This window comes from Atractosteus spatula, chromosome 5 (genome assembly GCF_055471065.1).
Source record: "Atractosteus spatula isolate fAtrSpa1 chromosome 5, fAtrSpa1.hap1, whole genome shotgun sequence".
NCBI lineage: Eukaryota > Metazoa > Chordata > Actinopteri > Semionotiformes > Lepisosteidae > Atractosteus > Atractosteus spatula.
Genome location: NC_142710.1, coordinates 24,360,815 through 24,385,157, shown reverse-complemented (window position 1 = coordinate 24,385,157; position 24,343 = coordinate 24,360,815). Strand labels below are relative to the sequence as shown.

The 24,343-nt window shown below is 34.1% G+C and overlaps 2 protein-coding genes across 3 annotated transcripts in view; one reads left to right on the top strand and one right to left on the bottom strand.

Moving 5' to 3' along the window:
- Positions 1-24,343, top strand: part of dock1 (dedicator of cytokinesis 1) — a 311,516-nt gene that overhangs the window by 112,095 nt on the left and 175,078 nt on the right. The gene's annotated exons all lie outside the window — the stretch shown is intronic.
- insyn2a (inhibitory synaptic factor 2A) overlaps positions 2,366-24,343 on the bottom strand; it is a 28,829-nt gene continuing 6,851 nt past the window's right edge. The window contains exons 2-3 of the mRNA XM_088917084.1: positions 17,940-18,011; positions 2,366-2,592 (exon numbers count right to left, since the gene is read on the bottom strand). Coding sequence (XP_088773210.1) covers positions 2,409-2,592; positions 17,940-18,011 — 256 coding nt within the window. The 3' untranslated portion in view covers positions 2,366-2,408. The remainder of the gene's footprint in view (positions 2,593-17,939; positions 18,012-24,343) is intronic.

Below are 24,343 nucleotides of genomic sequence, written 5' to 3'. Positions count from 1 at the left end.
ATATCCCAATTATTTAAGTAGTTTATCAGGTTTTATTTGTTATTAAATTAAAATGTTATTATTATTATTATACTGTAAGTTTCAGCAATCTATGGTGATTACCCAGAAGTAATTATATGTACTTACTGAATGTTTTCAGATATACATATATAAATTAGATGTATATGTATTTTAAAGCATGAATTCCAAATGTTTTGTGCCATGTTGATTTTATCATAAATTCTTTAATTTGACTTAAAAACAGTAGAAAATACACAATATTGCACGTAATAAATCAATTGCACTTCCTTAAGGTACAGATAAACGTCTATGTCTCTCTTGCTACAATAAAACTATTTGAAATTTAATTCCTCATGTACAAGATTTAGAGGTTTTTTTTATTAAATACAGTCAACAGATAGCCTTTTTGATTATCAAGGGCATGAGAATGACTTTGGAACCAGCGAATGACTATGTAACAGAGTTTTATGATCGGTAGTACAGCTTCCCTTTGATACAAACTGTACTCATTACCAATGGGAAGTCATGAGACTTCTTATTGGTAATAACTCAGAAATTTTTGAAAATACCTTTATGCCCAATGAAAAGCTTTGGCACAGATGTCTTTCGGGCATTTTGTTTTTTTGGCTTTTATTAGATGCTTGGAAGGTTTTAATTGCAAGCTTGTTGACCTCTAACATTGCCATAAAATATAGACCATTAGAACACCTCTTGATAACTTTCATCCTCTTATATTCCAAAACATACAGAAGTAGCCTTATAGGAAATACAGTACTTGTTAAATATGTATTTCATCATATGCATTTTACATTTTAGTATTGAGATTAAAATGCTTGTCCATCTTTTTGACATAATTCTCAGAAGTTAGGGTTAAAAGGCTAGCTTTACAGTCATTACATTGCTGTGTAATGCTTTTTTTGGTGTGGCAGACTAATGGTGTTAAAAAAAACTTATATGATTCTTATCAATGTTGAAGCTGTGTATTTATACTATATAAATAGCAACATTCAGAAAAACTGAATGTACTGTAGCTGCTGTATAGGAAGCAATCATATATTATCAAAATCACTGTTCTTATCAATTTGTGAATGTTGATGTTAGCTACAGAACATCTTGAATTATATAGGATGGGTTTAATAATATTGATTAAAGACTGTGTTGTGTTCAATGTGAAAGATGTAATCTACATGCTACTGTGCTAGTGCTTTTTCTAATTCTTTAATTAAATGTCATAGCATGGCTTTAGCCTGTCTGTGAGTGAGAAGCAATCACTTTTAATCACTTGGCATGAACCTGATTCTTTGAGAAGTGTCAAAAATAATAAAGCTTCTGTTTGTTCTTATTTAATCTTTACCTGCCACTTGAACTTTCATTGAAAAGGTCTCACTTGGTCTTTATAATAAAATACGGTGCAGTTTACAAATTCCTGATCCTTTTCACCGCAGCAAAACTAATTAATTGTATTTAGTTAGTGAGCTTAAAGTTTATATATCTATTTCTATATATGTTTTAAAAAATTACATTGAGATGCTAACTTAACAAGTTTATAAAAATAACTGTAATTTTATTCTTTTATAGTATATTACAATTAGGGACTGCAAAGGTATAAAGCTTTGAGATGTTTTTTACGGTTTGACTGGATTAGACATGTGCCTGTTTTCTTGGATTTTGACCCTGTCAGCACTCAGTGATTGAAAGTGTCTCCACCTTGGGAAATTCACACTGCTTCCCATTTCGATGAAGAGCAGTAAATGTTTCTTATTTAACTTTTTTGGCACATGTTCCAGAACTAAAACATTGAACTTAATGCTAATTATAATCAGTTAACCTCCTCCTTTTACACAAAAAAGGAATTGAACCAACATATCCTAGCATTAGAGAAAAAAAAACTTGTGCTTTGCCCAGATTCTGATATGCTGTAGGAGCAATCTCATTCATGGTTTCTCAAGAAACAAGTTGTCCACACAGTCTTGATGGTTTCCATCAGGGTTTTGTGGATCAAGATAATGGATGGGGAGGTGTAAATGCAAAGGCGCTGGCTTGTCATTAAAAAGTGTAACTGTAACAGTTGCTAAACTAATAAACCAAAATTTCCTTCCGCAAACTTGAACAGAAAAATAAATAAACGGAAAAAATAATAAATCCAGTCTTGCTTCTCACCTTGCTGATCTGCAAATAAGTAGGCTTGGTGTAATTTCACGCCTTGCTCCTGGAAATTATTTATAAGTTTGAATCCTTTTTTGGTAAACGTGACAAAACTTAAATGGTATGCAGGTTATTTACTACTTTTCAAACTGGGATCATGAACATATGCTTAATTCCAGCACTGCATCCATTATCCAGGGAAAGAGATGACTGGTATCCGTGTACAGGAGAAGAAGGCAGGCCATTGGATTTGAAGAAAAAAATCATAGAAACCAGAGTTTCCATCTTGCATGCTTCTTTGACTCTGTTTTAGACTTCCTCTTGGGTGTTGAAGTATATCCCTCCTGGGGGTAAGGCAGAGATGGAACCTGAGTGTCCTCAGTGGGACACAGCCTTTTCAACAGGGGCTGCAGTTTGTCCTCTTGTTGCTTGAAGTCGAGCTCAACACTGCAAGACAACACCAAAAAAATGTAGACTTTTTTTTTCAGGTGGACTCAGTGCATAGCTGCTGTACATTGCAATTCTCAGTAGACTATGTATGAGAAAATCACACCCATCAGACTTTTTGAATTGTTGAAGTTTAGAGAAGTCAAAGATTACAAATAATGAGGGTTATGAAAATTAAAAATGACAAATCTCTGATAATTTGGCGATGGTTAAAAATTGTAGGCTACTTTATATGATGTCATACAGTACGTTGAAAAGGGCAGTTTGTACTTATATAAAAGTTATAAAGAAAAAATACATTCATATAAAAATATTAGCACTCTTGAAAGAAGAAAGTGTTGAATGTCTTCATAAAGCCAAATTTAAAACAAAAGTAAAATTAGTGTGTATTTGCTTATAGCTACTGGAATAGTTAATCTCTTCATTCTTACAGAATGTGTTAAGGTAATGAAATTAGTTTAAATATTTAGTTTAAAGTATTTGCTTTGAGCTGCTTCTGAGTTAGGATTGCTATACTTACATGTTTTGCAGTGTTTGAATAAATCAGTCATTTGCATTTTAATAAATTATCTGTGGTTGGGAAATTTTTAACTTCACTAATTTTGATGCTTCTATTTCAATACCTAATTTTTTAGCTCTAAAAGAAGGAATACCTTTCTAACTAGTTTATTTTATCTCAAGGGGATTGTTGGTGTGTTTCATTCCTAAGCATATAAGATGCAATTATAGCTGGAAGGATCCTTCAAAGTTTATAAAATAAGAACCTGGAACATACTGAACAAAACTCTTAACCAATTTTGACAAGTATCAAACAAATAGGATTGCTTACAATGTAAATGAGCAGACACCCTGCCTAAATAAAATCAAACAAAGTCTGATGTCAGGTTATAAGATTTTTAATTTTGTTTTCCATTTAGGAAATGGATTGTATTTCTGTTGGTTATTAGGATTTTATGAATAATAAATAAAAATAAGAAGTATATACACTTTAAAAACCCCACTTTACATTTTCAGTATTTGCTATCAGTGAAAGAAAACATAGCCCTTCAACCCAACGAATATTTGATTCAATGTTATTATTTTTTTAATGTGTTTTAAACTTTTACACTATTGAATATTAAACAATGTCTTAGAATGCTTGCTCACTTTCTGTTGTTTCATACAGACATTAGTTACTCCACTCTATCAGCAGTTTTTTTGTCTGTATATAGACTGGTTAATTTTTCTTGGTTGCTTTTTAAAAAACATTGTAAACTCATGCATCTTGTTGGATACACGATTATCTTAGGTGTTCATTTGGCTATAGCGATTCAAGATGATTTTGATTATCTAAGTGGAATGTGTATGTACTTTAGTGTGAAGTCCGTATGAAGCCCTGTAAGTCTCATTCAAAGTTGAATATGTCACTGAAATTCCTGCCAAATCACTTTCCTTTAATTGAATAAAGGCAGTGCTTTTAATCCGTTGTTCATTCAGACAGGGTCAGTGTGAATAAGTGTGGGTGGGGGGTCTGATGTTGGCCAGAGAACTACTAACATTAAATGACAACATTGTTTCTCTGAGGGATTAATAGTGTACATTCTGAATCTGCTGCTTCCAGCTCTTCTTGGATTTCATCCCAGAATCTCGGAGCCTTGTATTTGTTAAATATTAATTATTTGTTTTTAATCAACTAAATCAAAACACTGATGTTATTACCCAGAACTGTTATGCCCACTAGTGACTTCTTATGGACATTAAAGCTGTTCAGTAAAATGGTATGAACAAAGGACCCTTAGGATTCATTTTAAATTTGTGTGCTATTTAACAATTAATATTCCTTTTTTTAACTGTTTCTCCATCATCTATAAGCTCTCACAGACACATTAGGCAATTCCTGCATGTTCCAATGCAGGATAAATTGACTTTAAAACCATACATAGGCTGCCAAAATTGTACACAATAAAATTCTATAGATAAAACAACACTGGTCATAGAGACACTATTTCTGGTCACAGCATCATCAGAAAGTAAGATAATCTTGCTTGTCCATTTCTGTTTCTGTATGTAAGCTACGTGGGATTCACGTGAATCCCCATCGTCTCCACAGAATGATAAACAATGTAATTTTGTCCATTTTTCCTAACAAAATTGCTCCTATTCTGACAAGCTTGTCTGGAATAGTTGATGGACTGTACAGTATTTGTTAAGCCTGACTACAGTATAATTTTCAAAAGGGTGCATGACTGTGGCCATTCAAGGACATTTACTCTGTTCTTGTAATATACTGTGGTTATGGTCTTGAAATAAAGCTCTGTTTTTCTGCAGTAAGAAATTTCAAACCAGTTTTACATTCTTGGGTGGCTCACACATGTTTTTCTCTTTGCTGGTACTTTGCACCCTCTTGCCTTGATAAGTTTTCCAGTCCCTGCTGATGAGATGTATCCCTGTAACAACATCCCATGCTTGACTGCTGGTATGGTGCTAACTGACTAATGTGTTCTTTGCAAAGCAATTACGTCTAGCGCAAGATGTTTAAAGCAAGTTTAGTTTTTGTATCCTTTTACCATATTACCTTCTGCCAAATGCCTGCAGTACTGTATATCTCGAATAAGATTTAAAAGCCATTTTGAGTGAAGGCGTCTTTTCTGCCACTCATCCGTATGGGCCAATTTTGTGTTGGAACAGGGGTATTGCCAATGTATGAAAAATGCTTTCGATCTTGGATTCCAAATCACTATTGGCTTGAAAGTGGCATCCCTAACTAGTTTCCTGCTTGCTGCAAAGCCTGCTCAGTCTGGATGGGCAGCCTGATCAATGTAGGATCTGTGTTATGTTGCAGATCCACTAATGGTCTTAACTTTATTCAAAGAGATGCATAATCTGCTGATCTGTGCCTTTCTAACACCTTATTCCTCAGTTTGTTTCAACAGCTCCTTGATCGTCAGTGTCAGTTTGTCATATTTTAACATGAGCTGTGGTTTCAAATTCATGTCAAGGGAATACACAGAGAACATTCGCCTCATTTTGTAACTTTTCAAACTACTCTTTCACACCTGAAGTGATTTAGGGTTGCTGTAACAAAGGAGTTGAATACTTTTGCAACTAAGAATGTTTTTTTTTGAAAAATCAAATTTATGAACTTAGTTTCAACATTTTTGAGTCTTATTAGTTGGAGTAGTTGTATAGCTTCTAAATTTAAGTCCTGTTTTAAGTGTCATGACTACAAGCTCAGACAACAAAAAGTGGAAACTGCAGAGCAGTTTACTTGTGCAACTGTTTCAGTTGCTTTTGTGTTTTTAAAGTTTGATAATTATGTAGAATACTGAATCTGCAGAACAAAAAGTGTTCTAATATTGTGCATTGCTCAACCTGCAAAAGTGCTGTAGATCTTTTTTCTGCATCTGCCCTGAAATCTTTTTTTTTTTTCCAGTTGGGTGTGCTGAAAGTACTACACTTGTCTATAAAATATATTTTTGTAGTATTATTTTATTGCTATATTACATCTTTTAAAGTGCTTCACTTCATGAACTCCATTGTCCAAATAAACACAACATGAAAGATAGGAAAGAAAACAGTATCTAAACTGGTGAAAATTCATCTGCCTTAATGGCCATCATTGGTAGTCTGTGTGTTACACTTGGGAATCAGCAAGAATGTATTTCTAAAGTATTATTTTTAAGACGTATAAGTGTACAGTTGAAGTTTTCAGTGGAGATACATGAAAAAATATTAGTGACCGATCTCAGCAGTCTTGTAACTGTGACTTCATTAATGCTAACATGATTTAAGGACAAGTTTTGTGAATATTCAAACAAATATTTTGGAATGTGATTGTGTGAATATGTTTATAGTACCTGAAGCTACCGTACAGGGGCGTTACTGTCTATAGATAATGCTGTTGTATAATAGAATTTATACAATTAAATGCATGGTCTTGAAACAAACATTTATAATGTCCTAAATGCCCTTTCTTGCACAAGAAAATTGGTGCATTTCTCATTAAACATGGTTGAAAAGCTAGCAAGGACAGGCATTAGATTACCAAATGTGCTTTGCAATTATTGTTGCAGAAGGTCCTGCATACTTATCCTTATAATAAAAATAAAGGCAATTTTCTCTTTCAGATTGATAGTGACTTCTAACATTTTTCAAAGCATAGCGTATTGCAGCTCTTAAAATCAACTCTTTTAAAAAAAGCACAACACAATGCAGGCAGTTATTAAAGAATTAATCACTCTACAGAACCATGTAATTATGCTGTAATCTAATTCAGAATCTTGTTAGTGAAAGGCCTAACTGCATCTGGGTGAGGAGGGGAAAAATCTGAGACAATCTTGTTGAAAAATCTGGTCAGTTTCTCTGTGGCACTTTGATAGTGTTATGTTTAAGAAAACTCTTTTCTCGGGTAACATTTTAAGAAATTTACAGTGTGCGATTGCCAGCCTTACCTAAACAATTGATTCTTTAGTATTAGAACTGATGGGCATTGTTGAGTGTTTGACCACTTCACCCTCACACAGGAAAAGAGCTGGTGTAAGTGATCTCTGTGCCTTTTATGTCTTTTTTCATTTATTTCAAGTGCTTCTTCTTTGGTATTGCACTATTCCTGAGCATATACAATATGTTTTGGCTGTGGAGCCTTCTTCGGGTGTCATAACTGAAAAGTTGTGTTTCTTTTCTTCTCTTTTCAGCATGGAATGAACCTTTACTTGTTCCTTTGTAGCCTACGCATGTTGACACAGCTACCTACTTGAAGTACATATACAATATGTTGTTTTTTCTGCCATCAGAGCTTAACCACACAAATCACACTAATTGCACTAATTTCTTTTGTGATTAACTATGCAAGATCTCTCTAGGGAGGCCAACAAGGTTCAATCAATGTGCTAATCCTATTGTTTAAATGGGCAGCCCTTCCTGATTCTATGTATATCCATATGATACCTGTGATATCTGTGTATATCCATGTCTCAATCAGCATAATGCCCTACCAAGCCAAGACTATCGCTGAAAAGCACAGGATAACAACAAAGGATCAATACAATCTAAGTTAGGGCACGTATTGGTTAATAAGCCAAGCAGTAACTACACAGTTAATTTTTAACCCCAAATTGTGTTTACCATTGAGACATCTTTACTAATACGGCAATATGTAGCCCTTCTGGTTAAACTTCAAATAAAACCCTTATTTAAAAAAGGTTGGATGTGTACATAATTCATGTATCAAGCATGTAATCATAAAAAATTGCAGCATGTTGGCCTGTAATTACAGTAACTAAAAGCTAATAATTGACATTCTGCTTCAGTAGATGACACAGTTATGCCAAACTGTTGTATTGATTTTATATAATTTCCATCCCCTACCTTTGATAATGAATGGAATGTGCATGTATATATTCATACATTTATAAAATTAAGTGGCGATGGAGAGGAATGGGAAGAGAGCTGCCTGGGCAGCACACAAGAATTGAACCCCTGTGCTCTAGCCGACAGAGCCATATTTACACAGATTGGAGCAAGTAAAACATACAAAGTATACTTCTAATTTAGTTGATTCATGTTTCACTCGGAGATCCTTAATAGTTTAGAAGATATACATTCCAATTATACAATTGTGGAAAGTGTTGTTACTGCTGTTGTTGGCTCAAACACGTTTGTTTTGAGGGATGACTGCTTGTTTATATGGTTGAAGATGCTGTGTTGTCTTCTGTGTTGGTATTGACAGTGAGGATGACGGTACAGTGTGTGTGTGTGATGCACACTAAGAAATAGTGATCTAGAGACTCATATTTCTACCCTATAGTCAGTGATATGTGGGGATTGGGCTTAGCATTCCTCCTTTTGGAAACTTGAAGTGTAACACAGAATAGTCATTTAGTGAGGGAAACTGGCTAGAGCTGCCTTGTTGTCCCATTTGACCCAACAGACAAGCATCCTTCTTTGCTGTAACTCCATATTAGTTTGGCTACTCATATGCGTTTCTCAGTTGATCATTGTTAATGTTGACCAATTACTGAGTGAAATAGTCACATAAAAATCAGAGGTTTATGTAGTTCAATAGGCAGGAAATATACATAACCTACATATATAACCATATAACTTAAATATACTATATGTTTACAAATACTGTATATACATGTCAGATCTTTTTAATACCTAATTTATGGTTTGTCGTGCTTCGATTGTTGTTTTTTCCCTTGGAAATATTTCAATACTGGCAATAAATACCTAGTTAATATAATGTGATAAATGAGAAGATCCTTGTATTCAGGTGCTTGGAAAATTGAACCATATACTTCGAGTTCTGTAGTATTGTTCTCTCGATAGTTACTGACTTTAACAGCCAGTAGATTTACTCCTTTAAGGGACTCACCCACCGAAACATGTTTTTTTCCTGCTTTCAGTGTAGAATTAACTACTCCTTGTAGTTAATTCTATATCTGATATATATTTTTTTAAAAAAAAGCACTTAACTACCAGTGTATAATGGTGACTGTAAAAGGTACTGGATTTTTTTTTCATTTTAAAAATGGCACAAACAGATTAAAAATAATCTGTTATGACCTTGATAATTTTTAAACCTTTTTCTTTTTCAATGTAGTGATCACTAAGGTTCCAGCAATATTTTTTCTCCCATCTTTAAAATGTTTCCCAGGTGAAAATGTGAAAAGTCTCCACCCCACCGTTTTTTGTCTGTACAAACACAAGGGGATTGTATTTTAATTCTCCTTGTAAGATTTTAGTTCTTTTGTGCCTACCTAAAGACTATTTGACAGTGGACAGGGTCAGCAGAAGCAGTGTATACTATAACTGCATCCCATATAAATGTCATTTCCAGCTTCTTTAGGGCATTTTCCACATAACATACTTGGTTCTGAGCTTAGTTTGGCTAGAAAATGGGCTGCGACCTAAAAGGGTTTTTTCATTCAGTTACTGAACAGGCACTGGGGAACAGTGGAGCTGAAGTTTTTTTTTATTGAAATGGTGAACTGCTGAACATGAGCTTCCTAGGGAGCTCTTCGAAATGCTAATATATGTATTACAGTTTCCTGTGATTTAGAAAGTATTGCCCTTTTGTTTGTGTTTTATTTTTTTTAATTAGACTACTGTTATAAAGCCAACAAATTTAATTTTGTTCATTACTGAGTGGTTGGTGTAGGAAAGGTAATAGTGCCGTTTTGCTTTTTCTCTTACCAGCTATAGAGATCGTTTTTAGTTATGAAGCTATGTACTTTAAAAAAAACTAAAACCATGTTTCTTAAAGCAAAACTGTTTAAAAAACTGAAGATTTTTTTACAAAGTTAACCTTATTTGAGACTTAAGGATTAAAAAACTACAGCTTCTTGGATAAAGCAAAAATAATAATACTATTTAAATGCTGACCAAATGTGTTCCCTTAGGGCTATGATGTAAACAAAGAAGCTGGAAATTGAGGAAGAGTAGATAGCTACAAAGCTAGGGCTACTTGGAGGAAAGCTTGTTGTTTTATGAAGTTCACCCAAATTCTGCAATTGCATTTGGTTGGCATTTAATGTACTGTATGTACTGTACCAATCAGAACTGGTTAATGGACTGGAAACTGTGAATGTTTGAAATACATTGACAGAATTGGTGGAGTATCTGAGGGATCTATATTTAGGCCACTAATTTATTTCAGTTATCTGGATTCTAGAATACTTGGAAAACAAGACAATTTTTCAGATAATGCCAAAGCATATATATATATAAGCATTAGCAAGCATTGTGTAAGTTGTAGAAAAAATCCAAAAAGACTTGGATCCAGTTCAAGACTGGCTGAATAAGTGGCAGGTGTCATTTAATATAGACACGTTATTAATATAGACACCCTACATGCAGGGTGTTCCATGTAGGTAACAGAAACATAAACTATTAATATAAAGTGGGAAACACCAACCTTGAAGAGGCTACTTATGAGAAAGACATACAGTAGGTGTTTATGCAGATGCATTATATTTATATGTATATCTTCTAGACATGTGGGGAAGAAATAAATTATGGTTTGCCAGTAGGACAGTAGAGAAGAACAATGCTATAATTTAAGTGTAAGCATAATTTTGTATTCACATAGCATCTTAATTTTACTTAGAATCTGTCTTAGGTCTTAGGTTTTTGATGAAGGAGCTAGGTTTCAGTGACTTACACTTACTGGATGTAACAAAGAGGCTTCTGTTTTCTTTCTGTTCAATTCAATTTCACATTGGTATGATGTGGTAAGGTCCTTTCAGGAAGAACAATTGTCTGAAATAACCTCTGAAATGATTTTTACTTTCATGGATTGTTTAAAATTGTCCACAATCTTGCAAATTTTTGGAAATTGATCAAATAATATTATCGTTAATCCTGATAAGTAAAAGCATTAAAATTTATATTGTTAGGTGTTATATTTATATTGTTAGGTATAAGTACTTTTAAGTACAGTAGTGTGTTTTGTATGTAAGGTAGATAAACCTGGGACCTGCGCTAAAGGATATTTCCTTAAAAATAGAAATCATCCATATATTTCAATTTATCAGGTAAACAAGCAAGAGTAAAATTTATTATTTTATGAAATCTTAGGTTCTGTTCTGATCCTAAGATAGAAACATAAACATAACTCTAGAATAGATAGAAACATAGCTTTAGCTTTATTGTTCCCTAAAAGATCAATGAACCAGTTTATTACAGCAAGACCCAAAAGAGCTAGAGAATTTGAAGAATATGTTGACAGCTGATAGCAGAAATAGACTTAAGAAGTTCCTAGTGAGATAAAGTGACAAACAGTGGAGGTTCAGGAGTCAATATCTGATTGAGACACTGTGCCCAGCTCTGTACAGTAGATGCTAAAGACAAACTTGTTTTAGAAATCTTCTTTCTGCTCACTCATTCTTTTATAAGGGGGGCATCCTTTGAAAACACTGACTTCACCTCTGTGTGCCAATTCACATGAAAAAAGAATAAAACGGAGGACTGAAGTAGTGTTTGAAGAAAGCTGACTACTGTAATCTGCATTTTTTCAGTGGTAGTGTTTGTTCTTATATTTGCTTGTTAAAATATAGGCTTATTTTTTTATATGCTGAGTTTGGAAATGACCCAAGATGGAGAATGTTGTTGTATAAAATGTAGGACTTGAGTATGTTCCATTTTGCGACTCGCATTTACTTTTCAGGTAAGATAATAGATTTCTTTAATCACTGTATTTTGGTTATGAAAGAACAGGTGTAAATTTACCCCTATATGAAAATAGTACCGTCATCTGTATGTACAGTATTAATTTGCAAAAGAATGGAGTTTTATACCATTTAACTTCTGAAAATGAAACAATTGTGGTCTAAAAAAGGGCTGGGCGATATGGCCAAAAACATTATCACGACAAAAATTTTCATATCAGTCGATATCGATAATTATCACGATAAATGTCAAATCATTATTTCTTTCAAGTTTAAAGGCAGATTTTTTCTCCTGAGTGAAAGTTGAAGAAACCAGACAGTTAATTGGTAAATTAAACAACTTTTTATTTTAAGAACACAACAAACACTTGCCAAACAGCAGAAACATTAAACAAATCTGTTAGCTGCCCGGTCTGCAACACGCACTCGCGCAGTATTTTGTGCGCTAAGCATATCATGCACAAAGCATAAACATATATATCGAACATTTGTTAAAATTATATCGAGGAAAATTATATCTCGATAATTATCGTTATCGAATTATCGCCCAGCTCTAGTCTAAAATTGATTCAGCTTTGGGAAAAATTAAAACATGCTTTATATAGCAAAAGTCACAACAAAATTGTTTAACTTTGATTTAGTTTTCAAGGATTTTGAACTTAGTTTGCTGTGTGTGATCTTCATTATGAATTATTTTAGATATCTTTCAAATGGCTAATTCAAGAAGTGATTCACAATTGAACCAAAGCTTAAACAAAAGACCTCTCAACCACATTAATGATTTATGATGTAAATGTATTTAAATGCTGAAGTGATGGTAATTTCAGCAGGAAGAGAAAGGGCACTTTCACCAAGAGATAATCACAGAATGACAATGGCTGTATAGATTTAATTCCAAGTAGTCTTAGCTACTTGGATATAACTGGCACAGGTTCTGCATACCCAATTCTTTTGACTACAAAAACATTTATCAGCTGTATAGATTTAAACCATCACATGGATGTGCTCTGAACCCAAATTTCATTATGATTTTAAAGAACACTATCTTTTGAACACTCTTTGGCCCTTGACGCTGCATGTAATCACTATTCGGTGTGATCCAGTGTTAACAAGATGGCAATTTCTGTGATAGTAAAGCCTTTATTCAGTTTGGGAGATCTATCCTGATTGTTTCATGACCTTTCCATAGTTCTGCCTCAGGCTCAAGAAGAGAAATTAGTGTATTAAAGTAGAATGTAATAAAAGTCCACATTTTTGACAATCATTGAAATATATATTTTCCCATATCAGAAAGTAGTACAAATTATCAGCAGTGTGCTCTTGTATTAAACATTTTTTTCTTGCTCTGACTTGTAATGTAATAAATATGATTGATCTTTGGACAGTGTACTGTCTCCTCTTACGAATGCCCAATCATGTTACAGTATATGCCAAAGTGTACAAAACCATTTAAAATGAGAACAGAGTGAATGCAACCTGGCCACCTCTTTTAGAAGACCTCCTCATTAGAAATCTTGAGAGCTGATGACCAATTCCTCTTTGGTTTTTAAGGAAACAATCATTCGTTGTGTTGCCACTTTATCAGTAGGTTTTCATTAAATTGTCTTGGGCTTGCCATCTGTGTGCTACTGTGTCATGGTTTTCAAATGCCATATATGTTTTTTGTCTCTTTGTAAGGAATTCTCTAAGTACAGTATATCATCTGTTCAAAGTATCCCTAAAAACACTTCAGACATTGCTGTCCCTTAACCTTTCAGCTCAGTCCTGTGTTTTGGGCTCATTGTGCTGATCCACAGATTATATTTTTCTTCCACTTCCACTATACAGTATATTTCATTTTCTTCTCAGCATCCTGTCTCTTGTCCCTAGCCTCACCAATCTGTACACAGAATTTGAACTGGAATTCCACAGAGTGCTCGTGGAGTTCATTCAGTTCCCACTGCCACATTCCCACAAGTATCATTTTGGTATCTATGGCAACCAGCTGCCTTAGTATAAAGCTCCAGTGCCAGCAGCTCTGCATCAAACGTCTTTACAGATGCACAAAATATACTGTCTTGCCTGGATAGCCACAAGCCTCCACTTCTGGAGATTAACAAGCTATGATTTCGGCAACTCATTTGCACTGCAAATTCTGCATTCAACTCTACAGAAAACATCTTTCACCTCTGCATACCTTCTGAATATAGAAAACTAGTGTTTACTCTTAATGGCAGTCGCTGTTATGTGTTTATTCATTGCATGCTTTGTACATACTGTATGTAATTAAAGCAACAAACATACCCATGATGCATAAATAGTCTTTAAGATTAACAGATACACTGGTATTGTACCCTTTATGTCAGTGAAGTGTGGGGGAATTCAGTTGAATGAGGTTTAAGATTGACTGTATTAATTCTAATAAATTCTGATGGTTTTTGTTACAAAAGAACTAATGAAAGTTAAATACAATGGACGAAAAAGTATATTTACAAGTGAGCCTAAAATCACATTCTTGAGGTTTGGTCTGTTGCTTCAACTCAAAGTGTTAGGGGAGAAACAGAACATGAAAATCATGAAGTTCTTTAATTATGCATTTTGCTTAAAGCAAAGTTCTATAATCAAAATGTTTAGAGGTATCTTCTCATTTGATCAACATATTAGGCTTCAGCAGTGAGGTATAAGATAATTAGATTATGGGGTTTCCAGATGAACAAAGCATCAAGAAGCACTGTGGCTTAAAGCACTAGTCTTAAAATAAATTGAATCCTTTTAAATCCTCTTTCATGCCATCATGGTCTTTAATTAGACTGTGGCAAATGTGCTGTATCACATTAGTATTCCAAGATTATAGATCATCTCAAGAAAAAAAAAATAATTACATTAATCATTTCTACAAGCCACTTTTTCATTCATACAGCATTGCCGTTACAGAATGCACTCAGATTGTCAGCAGAGCTGTTGATTCATAGCCATTTAACTTCTGTTCTCCTCCACTTGCACTGGTTGAAAAGTAATGCGAATAGTCTGTCATATTTGGAAAAGTTTTTAATACGCAATATAGTTTGTGAGAAACTTGCAGTGAAGACCATTTGTAAAAAAAAAAATTTAAGTCATCGTTTAAATTAAAAAAGTAAATCAGTTACTGTTAAATAATGAAGAAACAAAAGGTAATCCTTTCCTCTTTCTTCCTTTACTGCATATTAATGTTTTTTTTCTGCTTTGTATCATTATATGTAAAATTGTGATTCACCTTGTGATCTTCTTTCCATTTGGCCTGCTAAATCTGCAGCATGCCTGCACCTCTGCCAAGCAGTTTCACAGACCCTATTTCCCACGTATTGTATATTCCTTAATAGTAATTTACTGTAGCTACACAGGTCTAGGACTCTTTCTGATCTGGAAGTTATTCTTGAGAGTTTACTTTCTCCACAATAGTGAAACAACGGCAAGAAGAATGCCCTGCTTAAATTTATGTAGTTCTATGAAGTACTGTATGGCTTTATGTCATTTATCTATGTCATTTTATGTCATTTTCAAAAAAGGCTATCAGAAGTGTGGCTATGCATTTGTGTGAGTGTGACTGATTTCATTTAGAAATGTAGTGGATATATGAAGTAATTTTAAAACGCATCCCTGCATATCCCTGTGCAATTTGTGTGTGCCACATACTAAGAGGAGATCTTCAGAGTTTTGAAAGCTTATAAAAGCCTGTTACCATGACATTTTCATCTATTTATGAAACATCAGAAAACTCAGTCTTACAATTGCATGTACTTTGGAAATAATGCTTCAAAACATGATACGCTTCAAATCCAATAACAGTCTTTATCCAGTGAAATAAGTGTACATTGACAAATACTGTAATAGTTAAATCGTTGTACATAAAGGATTTGATTTTATTCATCATATTGGCTGAATAATAAAAATGCAAAACCGAAGAAAGGCTGTTAATAACATATAAATATGATTTTTTTTTTTCATATCATGCAGTGAAACGATAAGAGTGACAAAGCGCCTCAGTGCTACACTGCCAGGAATGTGTTCTGGAAGACTTGAACACAAATTGTATTCAAATTTAGAATGTATTTTTTTTCTGTAGTGGATGTATGTCATTTAAGACTGTCTTTTTTTGGCCATGCCTCTCAGCACAGTAGCTTTCCATCTCATTCTGCACTTTTACAGTGGTGTAAGATATTATTTCATATACAGTACCCAGCATTCTCATTTTAGCAGCTTGGAGTTATGCTATCAAAACTCAGCATTTCTGCTGACAATATTAACCTAATTCCATCACATCTAACACAAGTGATTTCTCTTAGACCAGTGCATCACGTGGTAACAGGGCCTACATTACATCACGATTCCCCTAACTGAGAAGCCCCCCAGGCCATCTAAAGACAAGCCTCTTTAGATCTTTTCCAGTGATGAGTTGGACTCATTCTTCTCATCACTGAAAAAAAAAAAACATTACAAGACTGATTCTGTATTTTTGAGCAAATTATTTTCTATAATAAACTCTAACATTGTGTGGCTTCACAGTGTGATGCAGGAATTTTAAATATTTTTTTATCTAATATCACTGTGAAATGAAAGGTTTTGCATTTTTTTAAAAATACTTTTAACTGATTTTTCAGGAAAGGACTCTTATTTTTCTATAAATGTATTTTTTTAGAAAATTGCCACATGTACTCTATGTAAGGCATATTTTTTTAACACAAAGGAAATGGAAGAAGAAAAAATATGGTTTATTGTATGATTTTGTGATATTGTATAATATTTGTTAAATTAAAGTTTCTGTTCTGAGCTGGCATTCATTAAGTTTGCTTTTGACCTGACCCAAGTTTGAAACCAGGCCTCTAGGAGCTATAGTGCAGGAAAGCTAGAAGAATTGTATTAAATTAACCTTCAAAGCAATCTTAACTTCTTGAATTGCAATTACCTCATGACAGGGCATCATGGTCTGTAAGCATCTGTTACACACCAGAGGGCAGTATATATGAAGTGGGTCTTTGGTCTGACATAAGAATTTAAACATCTTGCGGATGGATATAGACTGTGTAGTGACAGGAAATTCAGTATGCCCAGTAATCTATCAAGAAAACATACAAGATTATAAAAGCTGCTAGGCAGTGCCATGGATGAATTGAGCATACAAAGCTGTTTAACACTGCATGGGTTCTTTCAAAGAATCTTGTATGCTGGATGATTTTTAAAAAAGGAAGCCTCTGTCACAGTTGTGGAAGTTCATAACAGAGCCCCACAAAGTGTGTTCAGGGACATAAATTTAATTATTTTCAGGCTGGTAATTTTCTCATAGCACCTGGAGTTTGGTTCACCTTGTTTTTGGAGATCCCCAGACTACACAAATAAAGACTGAGTCAGGTGCTGTGACATGCAACAAGTCATATTCTGTACCACTTTTAAATGAATATAAAAAATGCACTGATTTTTTTAAAACCAGTTGTTTGCTTAGTAACAATCTAACCATAAATAAATACACAGAGTTTTATATGAGTGCCAAATGGTAATGCTTATTTTACTAATGTCTGTTATTTGTTTTAAGTAAGTCATGTATGTCTCTCAGTGTCTATGCTAACCTGTTTTAAGACATGAGTACAAGACACTTTGCTGTATATGTGGAGAAGCACAAATACAAGTACAAATGCACAAAAAAGATGCTTTCACAATTCATTCCTCACCAGTATTATGCATGTTTGATCTGTGGATAGTGCCTTCAAATCAAACAGCATTTTCCTCCACAATCTCTTATAAAAGACTCAAGCAATACAATCAGTGTACCCCAGCCTGACTCCATCTGTCACTTTTCTTTTATTTATTCTGTTTATTTTGTTCTCATTTCCTGTGTTTCTTTCTTGTTGAATCAGGTTGTAAGCGATTTTTCCTTTCATTTTGAAATCTCCTAAGTCAAAGATGCATCTGTGAAAATGAATTAGGAAATAACAGGGATGACTGAAAAACGGGCTAAAACAAATGAAGGGTTAAGTGTATTACTTGTATCTTTACAAGATCTCTGTCTAAGGACTGTTTATCTTATGTGTGTACGAATTAGCAGCGCACCTTGTTGCGGTTTGTCATTGTGTTTATCCAGTCCTCATTGCTACAGAATGATTTATCCTAGGGTGAAAGTTATACAGTCCAGTTTGTGTGTTCTTAAAAAGGAATATGAAGTAATTGTAAAGAAAACTTCAAACCGACCTGTAAATAATGCATGCGCTGTTTCGACAAGTGTCACAGTTTGCCGTGTCCTGTCCCGTTCGATAGGAGAGGCTGCAAAGATAAGAGTGCGAATGAGTAATTACAGGGCTTGTTTAGTTGTTCCTTTCCCATTTGCTCCCTGTCTCATCTCGTTTGTCATTACTTACTATCTCTTAAAGTAAACATGGCCTGCATTAAGTTTGATTTTCTTATTCCTGTATGAGGACAATGATCAAGATAACTTTGTACTTTGAATACCTTTGCTTCTGTGTGCAAAGCACGGTTAGTTTACGAAGCACAATTTTTTTTCAATAACATCTCCCACACATAAAAAATAGAATCTCCATCATCCAACACCCCCTACACAAACACTTCTGCTCTAAAAAACTTACTCTTGGTCTGAGAGACACCGGTGGGAGCCATCTTCCAATGCAAAGTGGTGACTTTGTCGTGACTGTCTGAATAATCGGGTCATTGGTCATTAGTGGGTTTGATTTGAATCAACCCTTCTCAGTCACAGAACAATTTTCCGAACTAGTAATGGGAGTCATGTGACATAAAATGCTTTTGAACAGAGTTGTTCATAGTCTGTTGGCATGGACTACGAGGGGGACTGGACAGGAGCGTACAATATAAGATAAATGGTGTCCCTATGTCCCAGCTTGTTTGTTTCTGAAAAACTACAACACCATAATTTTTCATGTAAACTTAAAAGAATCAAGGCATTGGAATTTGCTGTCGAAAAGAAATCTCAAATCTGAAATGTGCAGGTATTTCAGTGTAGGTACACCTGGGTAAAACTTTTTGTCCACTCTATTTAAAAAGCAAAAATTGCATCTTTAAATAGTGTGCTATATAGTAGACATTTTATCTGCTCTAGAACTAGAAAATACAAAAGTACATTATATTAAGAATCATACTAATGCACTGTAGCTTCTGACTTGTGACTGCTTGTCACTAACATTGTTGTTTTAATAATGGGACGGTAAACAATTTTTAAAACTCCCAGAAAAAACAAAAAACATTTTTGCCAGAAAAGGACAAATAAACAGCCATGGAAAGCCCATGTGATCAAGTAACAGCCTTTAGAATTTGACAGGAAAAATGCAGACAATTGCAGAATGAAAATCTGCTTGTAAGCCTTCAATTTAAATTGATATTGCACTTTGAGTTTTAAAATACATGGGGTTTATTTCAAACATCAACTTTGCATTAATATTGAAGGCCTTCTGTGTCAGATTAATGATTTCAGAGGAATCCTCTGTTGGTTTATCTAGTTCCATCCTGACTGTCTTATTAGAAGATACTGTAGAATGAGAAATGATCAGGATGAATTTTATCAAATGAAATAATCTGCATGAAAGCATTCATGTGCAATCAAATAGATTATATAAAGTAGAGCTTTAAATCTCTGTGTACTGAGCCTTCTGATGTACCTTAAGTATTACTTTTACCTCAGAATATTCACTTAGTCCTTTTTATTCTTATCCACGGTACAGTATGACACTTAAGGATGTAATAGGTTAAATGGTAAACAAAAATCGGTACCATTTTTACACGTCAAATCATGTTAAACCTCTTAAGAACCAGGATAGTGTAAACACAATACTCACGAAATGTCACACAATATAAAATCGTCATTGTTCTTTGGATATACTGGGGGGACCACACTTTGTCATGGAGCCTGGGTAAGGCAGGGCTCAAACTTGGCTTTGCATCTTTATTTTATGCGGTGCCACAATAAAACATTTCAAGAAAGCTTTCATGGAGCAAATAGAATAATAAATACTTAATTCTTCATATGGCTTCCCAGGTAAAAAAGCATATATTGACACCTGAAGAAGGCTCCACAGCCGATACCTGTTCCAAAAAATATACAGTATTTGTATATACAGTATATTTTGTTCCAAAAAATATACAGTATTTGTCTTTGAAACATAAGTATGTCATTATTATTTGTTACTTTTGCAATACTGTATTGTATATTTTTTAAGATGTGCACTAAATATGTTAAGTACTGCATTATATTTCTATAAAATAAAATATTCTGAAACAAACACATTTCAAAACTACTAAAAATAGAACTGGCATTCATTTTTTTTCAAAAGAAAGCTATCATAAGTGTGCATCTCAATGAAATATGCTCAATCCTTAAAAACTTTACATTTTTATTGCAGTTTATTTTAAAAGTAAATATTCTACAGAATGTGCCTCCTCTTATAATCATGAAGAGCTCTTTTACTTTTTTTGTAACTCATCACTTATGTCAATTTATGTTAGATTAGGTGTCAGTAGATGTTTTTTAACAATGATTTAAAGTATACAGTATATGAGTATTTAAAGTCTTTATGGTTAACTATGATTAAAATGATTAATTGGTAAATGTAAAATATTTAACTGATTTTTTAAAACATTATTTACATCCCTACTTAGATCTGGAACATTGTAGGGCAGAAACACATCCTAGTGGCCAAGCAGTCTGGTTTACTAAACAGCAAAAGGGAAAATATCTGTGCTTTTTTGTTATAGATACAGCCATCTATAACGCGCAAGGTGTCCATAGGCATGCTACAGTAGGCCCTGCGTTCTGCATAGGTCACGAGCAACAGTTTGTTCTTATTTTCCCCCAATTGTCAGATGCAGCACTGCACTAATCTGTAACACTGCCCAGTGGTGTGGCGAAGACTTAAATTTCCTGTGCCTCTGCACACTGGTGTGCTGTCAACAAATAATTAAGATTACTGATGTTATAATTGCTTGCTGAGGAAGTGAAACCAAATGAACCAGAAATCTTTAAAAAAAAATTAAATAAAAAATAAAATGCTATTAATGAAAAACACTGAACAAAAACTTACACAAAATTATAGAGAAACACTCCAAAAAAATAGCATTTTAAGAATAAAAAATTTTGTCATAAGTATTTTGGCTTTGTGGCAAAAGTTTGATTTTTGCTCCTTTGGTACTCTCTGATAATCATTTCATCCTTACCGGTACTGGGTAAACTGAGAACAGTAGTTGAACAGACTTTAGTATTTTTGTTTATTCTTATACATTTCAGTACTGTTTACATAAAAACAATAACAACATTTCTAGGGGAAAGGAATCAATGCATTGTTCACTATATATATAGTAGAGTTCTGAGGGCTTTGCCCCAGCATTTAAATTAAGTGCCTCAAAACAATTACAAAACCCTGCTCTTATCTACATTAATGATCACCTACTAGCTGTTACCCAGATGTGAATTTTATCAAAATCTTTTTTAAATTGAATTTTCTGTTTCTGTTTCCTTATCCTCTTAAATTGGTATGCTCTTCAAACGTGACTAGTTTACTAGCTTTCATTTATTTTAGAGTTTCAGAAAGGTTAACAATGTTAACAGTTTACAAATCGATTGCCTAAATCAGAATCACAATGTGTAGGGATGCAAGAAGCCTCAGAGCGTTTCAGTGAAGGTTTGAAAAGTTTGCACCTGGGAACACAGGGGCAGCCCCCATATGAATGTAGTGAAAATTTTACAGTGGAGGGGTTGTCACACACTATAAAAACAATTCATGGATATACAGAACTTCATAAGTCCCTTAACCCATACTTATTTTTTTTATTTTATAAAGAGGAACTAAAGCTAAATATCTATTAAATGTAAAATCACAAAAAAACACCTTGTAGTACTACCTTTCTTTCACGAAAGTCACATTTAAAAATGAAAATATTAATTCATTTTAGCAAATTAGATAATATTACTCTTTTTGTATAATGCAAACCAAATAAAATAGATATAATTACAGTCCTATGTATTTTAAACATTAATTTATAAGTCACGTAGTTGACATGAGAGTAACAGTTGACAACAGTAATAACTGGTTTCAAATTAATTAAAATTAAGTAATGGGTTATTAAAATGTGCAAAAAAAGTTGGGAAAAACACATTGTCATATTTGAGGGAATATGTAATTAAGACATTAAGTAAATCAGAGAAGGAACAGATAATTCCATAATAACACATCTCTGGAGAAAGAATAGAGTCGAAGATTGGGAAAGCTGAAGCAATCACTGCCTGCAAAAACTACACCTCCCAGAATTCCATGGCCCCTGCTTCTTTGGCCCCTTCAAGCCCCACTCTGCCTTGGTGGTTAGCGCTTCAATCATATTTTGTTTGTTTTTAATCTGAAACTTGCATTTCTTGGGAAATATAAGTAAACCACTCTTAAAACGAGTAGTTGAGACATTCAAAAATAGCTGGAGTAAGTGACCAAGTTAAAGAATATGATACAAGAATGTTCATGAAGAAAGTGTTATAGTGTTTTGTACCTTATTTTTCATTTTAACCTACCACTACCAGTTATATACATATGCAGTTGCGAGAAAAGGTTTGTGAAGACTTTTGGAATCATCTGTATTCCTTTATAAATTGCTCCTAAAGTGTGATCTGATCTTCATCTAAGTCATAATAATCGATAAATACTATCTGATTGAACAAATAATATACAAACGTTTCTACTTTTTCTTGTCTAAATTGAACAAATTGTTTAATCATTCACTGTCTGTGCTGGGAAAAAAAGTATTTGAACTTAAGATACTGTAATGCTCACTTTTAAAGGGGTTAGTTGGAGTCAGGAGTTCCAATCCGTGAGATGACATTCAGGTGGGAGTTTGAGGTGCCCTGCCATATAAAACACCCCCACAAAGTTTGTTTACAGAGTCTGCTCTTCACACAGATTTGTCAAAGTGAAACATGCCCCAATAGAAAGAGGTTTCCAAGGACCTCAGAAGAAAAGTTATGCTCATAAGGCTGGAATGGGTTACAAAAGCATTTCTAAAGACTTAGTCCTCCATCAATCCACAGTCAGGCAGATAGTGTACAAATGGAAGAAATTAATTACCTTTGCTACTCTCCCGAGGAGTGGTCATCCAACAAAAATCACTACAAGAGCGAGCCGTACAATTTTCGAGCAGGTAACAGCTAAGGATCTGCAGGTTTCTCTTGCACTGGCTAATGTCTGTGTTCATGGCCCCACAATAAGAAAAACACTACAAGAGTGTGCATGTCAGGATAACGCAGAGGAAACCACTGCTCTCCAATAAAAAAAAACATTGCCTCACATTTCAAGTTTGCCAAAGGCCACCTGGATGTTTCACACGTCTACTAGAACAATGTTCTGTGGACAGATGAGACAAAATTGACATAAATGGACATGGTTACAGTATGTTTGAAGGAAAAAAAGACAGTGCACGCCAACAGAAAAACCTCAACTCAACTGTGAAGCAAATGGAGGGAGTATCATAGTTTGGGGCTGCTTTCCCACCTCAGTGCTAGATGGCTTGCAATCATTGAGGGAACAGTGAACTCCACATCGTATCAGCAAACAAGAGAATGTCAGGGTATCCATCCATGATCTGAAGCTTAATAGAAGTTGGGTCATGCAGCGTAACAACGATCCTAAACACAGGAGTAAATCTACAACAGAATGGTTTAAACAGAGGAAAATTTGTATTTTGGAATGGCCAAGTTAGGGTCCTGACCTTAACCCAATTGAAATGCTGTGGCATGACCTGAAGCAAGCTGTTCATGCAAGACATCTCAAAATATCAATGAATTGAAACAGTTCTGTAAAAGGAATGGACCAAAATACTCTCAAACCAATGCGCAGGACTGATCAGCAGCTACAGGAAACTTTTGGTTGAGGTGATTGCTGCTAAAAGAGGCACAAACGTTTTCTCACCACTGTATTATATTTATATCCATAAATTAATGTTGGTAATAACACACAGGAACATTATTATATTTGGGTAGTTTTTTTAATTTTCAGCTACCAAAATTACCCTTTAGTTATGTGATTTCATTTTAAGTGGATTTAAAGAAGTGGGCTTCCAATACATGAATGTTACAGTACTTTTCTTGAAGTACCATACATAGTGGTCTAATGCAGGAGCTTTCAGTCTAATGGATCCAGGCTCCATTCATGGCATTTAATTCCCTTTTCAGAAAATAACTCTACAGCCATGTTACATTTTAAAATGGTAGCTAGGCAATGTGTTGGATGTTATATTTTTATATAACATAAAATCTTATATTTTCAAGAAACATGATTGTTAGACCATAAATAATATTAAATGAAGATACTATTTCAGTGACTCCTAACGCAACACAAGTGCCACCTTTCGATCTTTTTTTAGCAGTGATTTGAGGGCTGATTTAGGTCTAACGGGCTCTAGTGTTCAACAGTTTGCTTCCGCTGATGAGAGTTTTAACATACTGTACATTCTAGATGGCTGCATCTGTATGTCAAATAAAGAAAAAAGTCTGATGAATAGAAATTTAATAAGTACGGTATATAGTGTAATATATTTACTTTTAAGGTATGCACATGTATTTTGTACAGATTTTTTTCTGGGCTAACTGAACA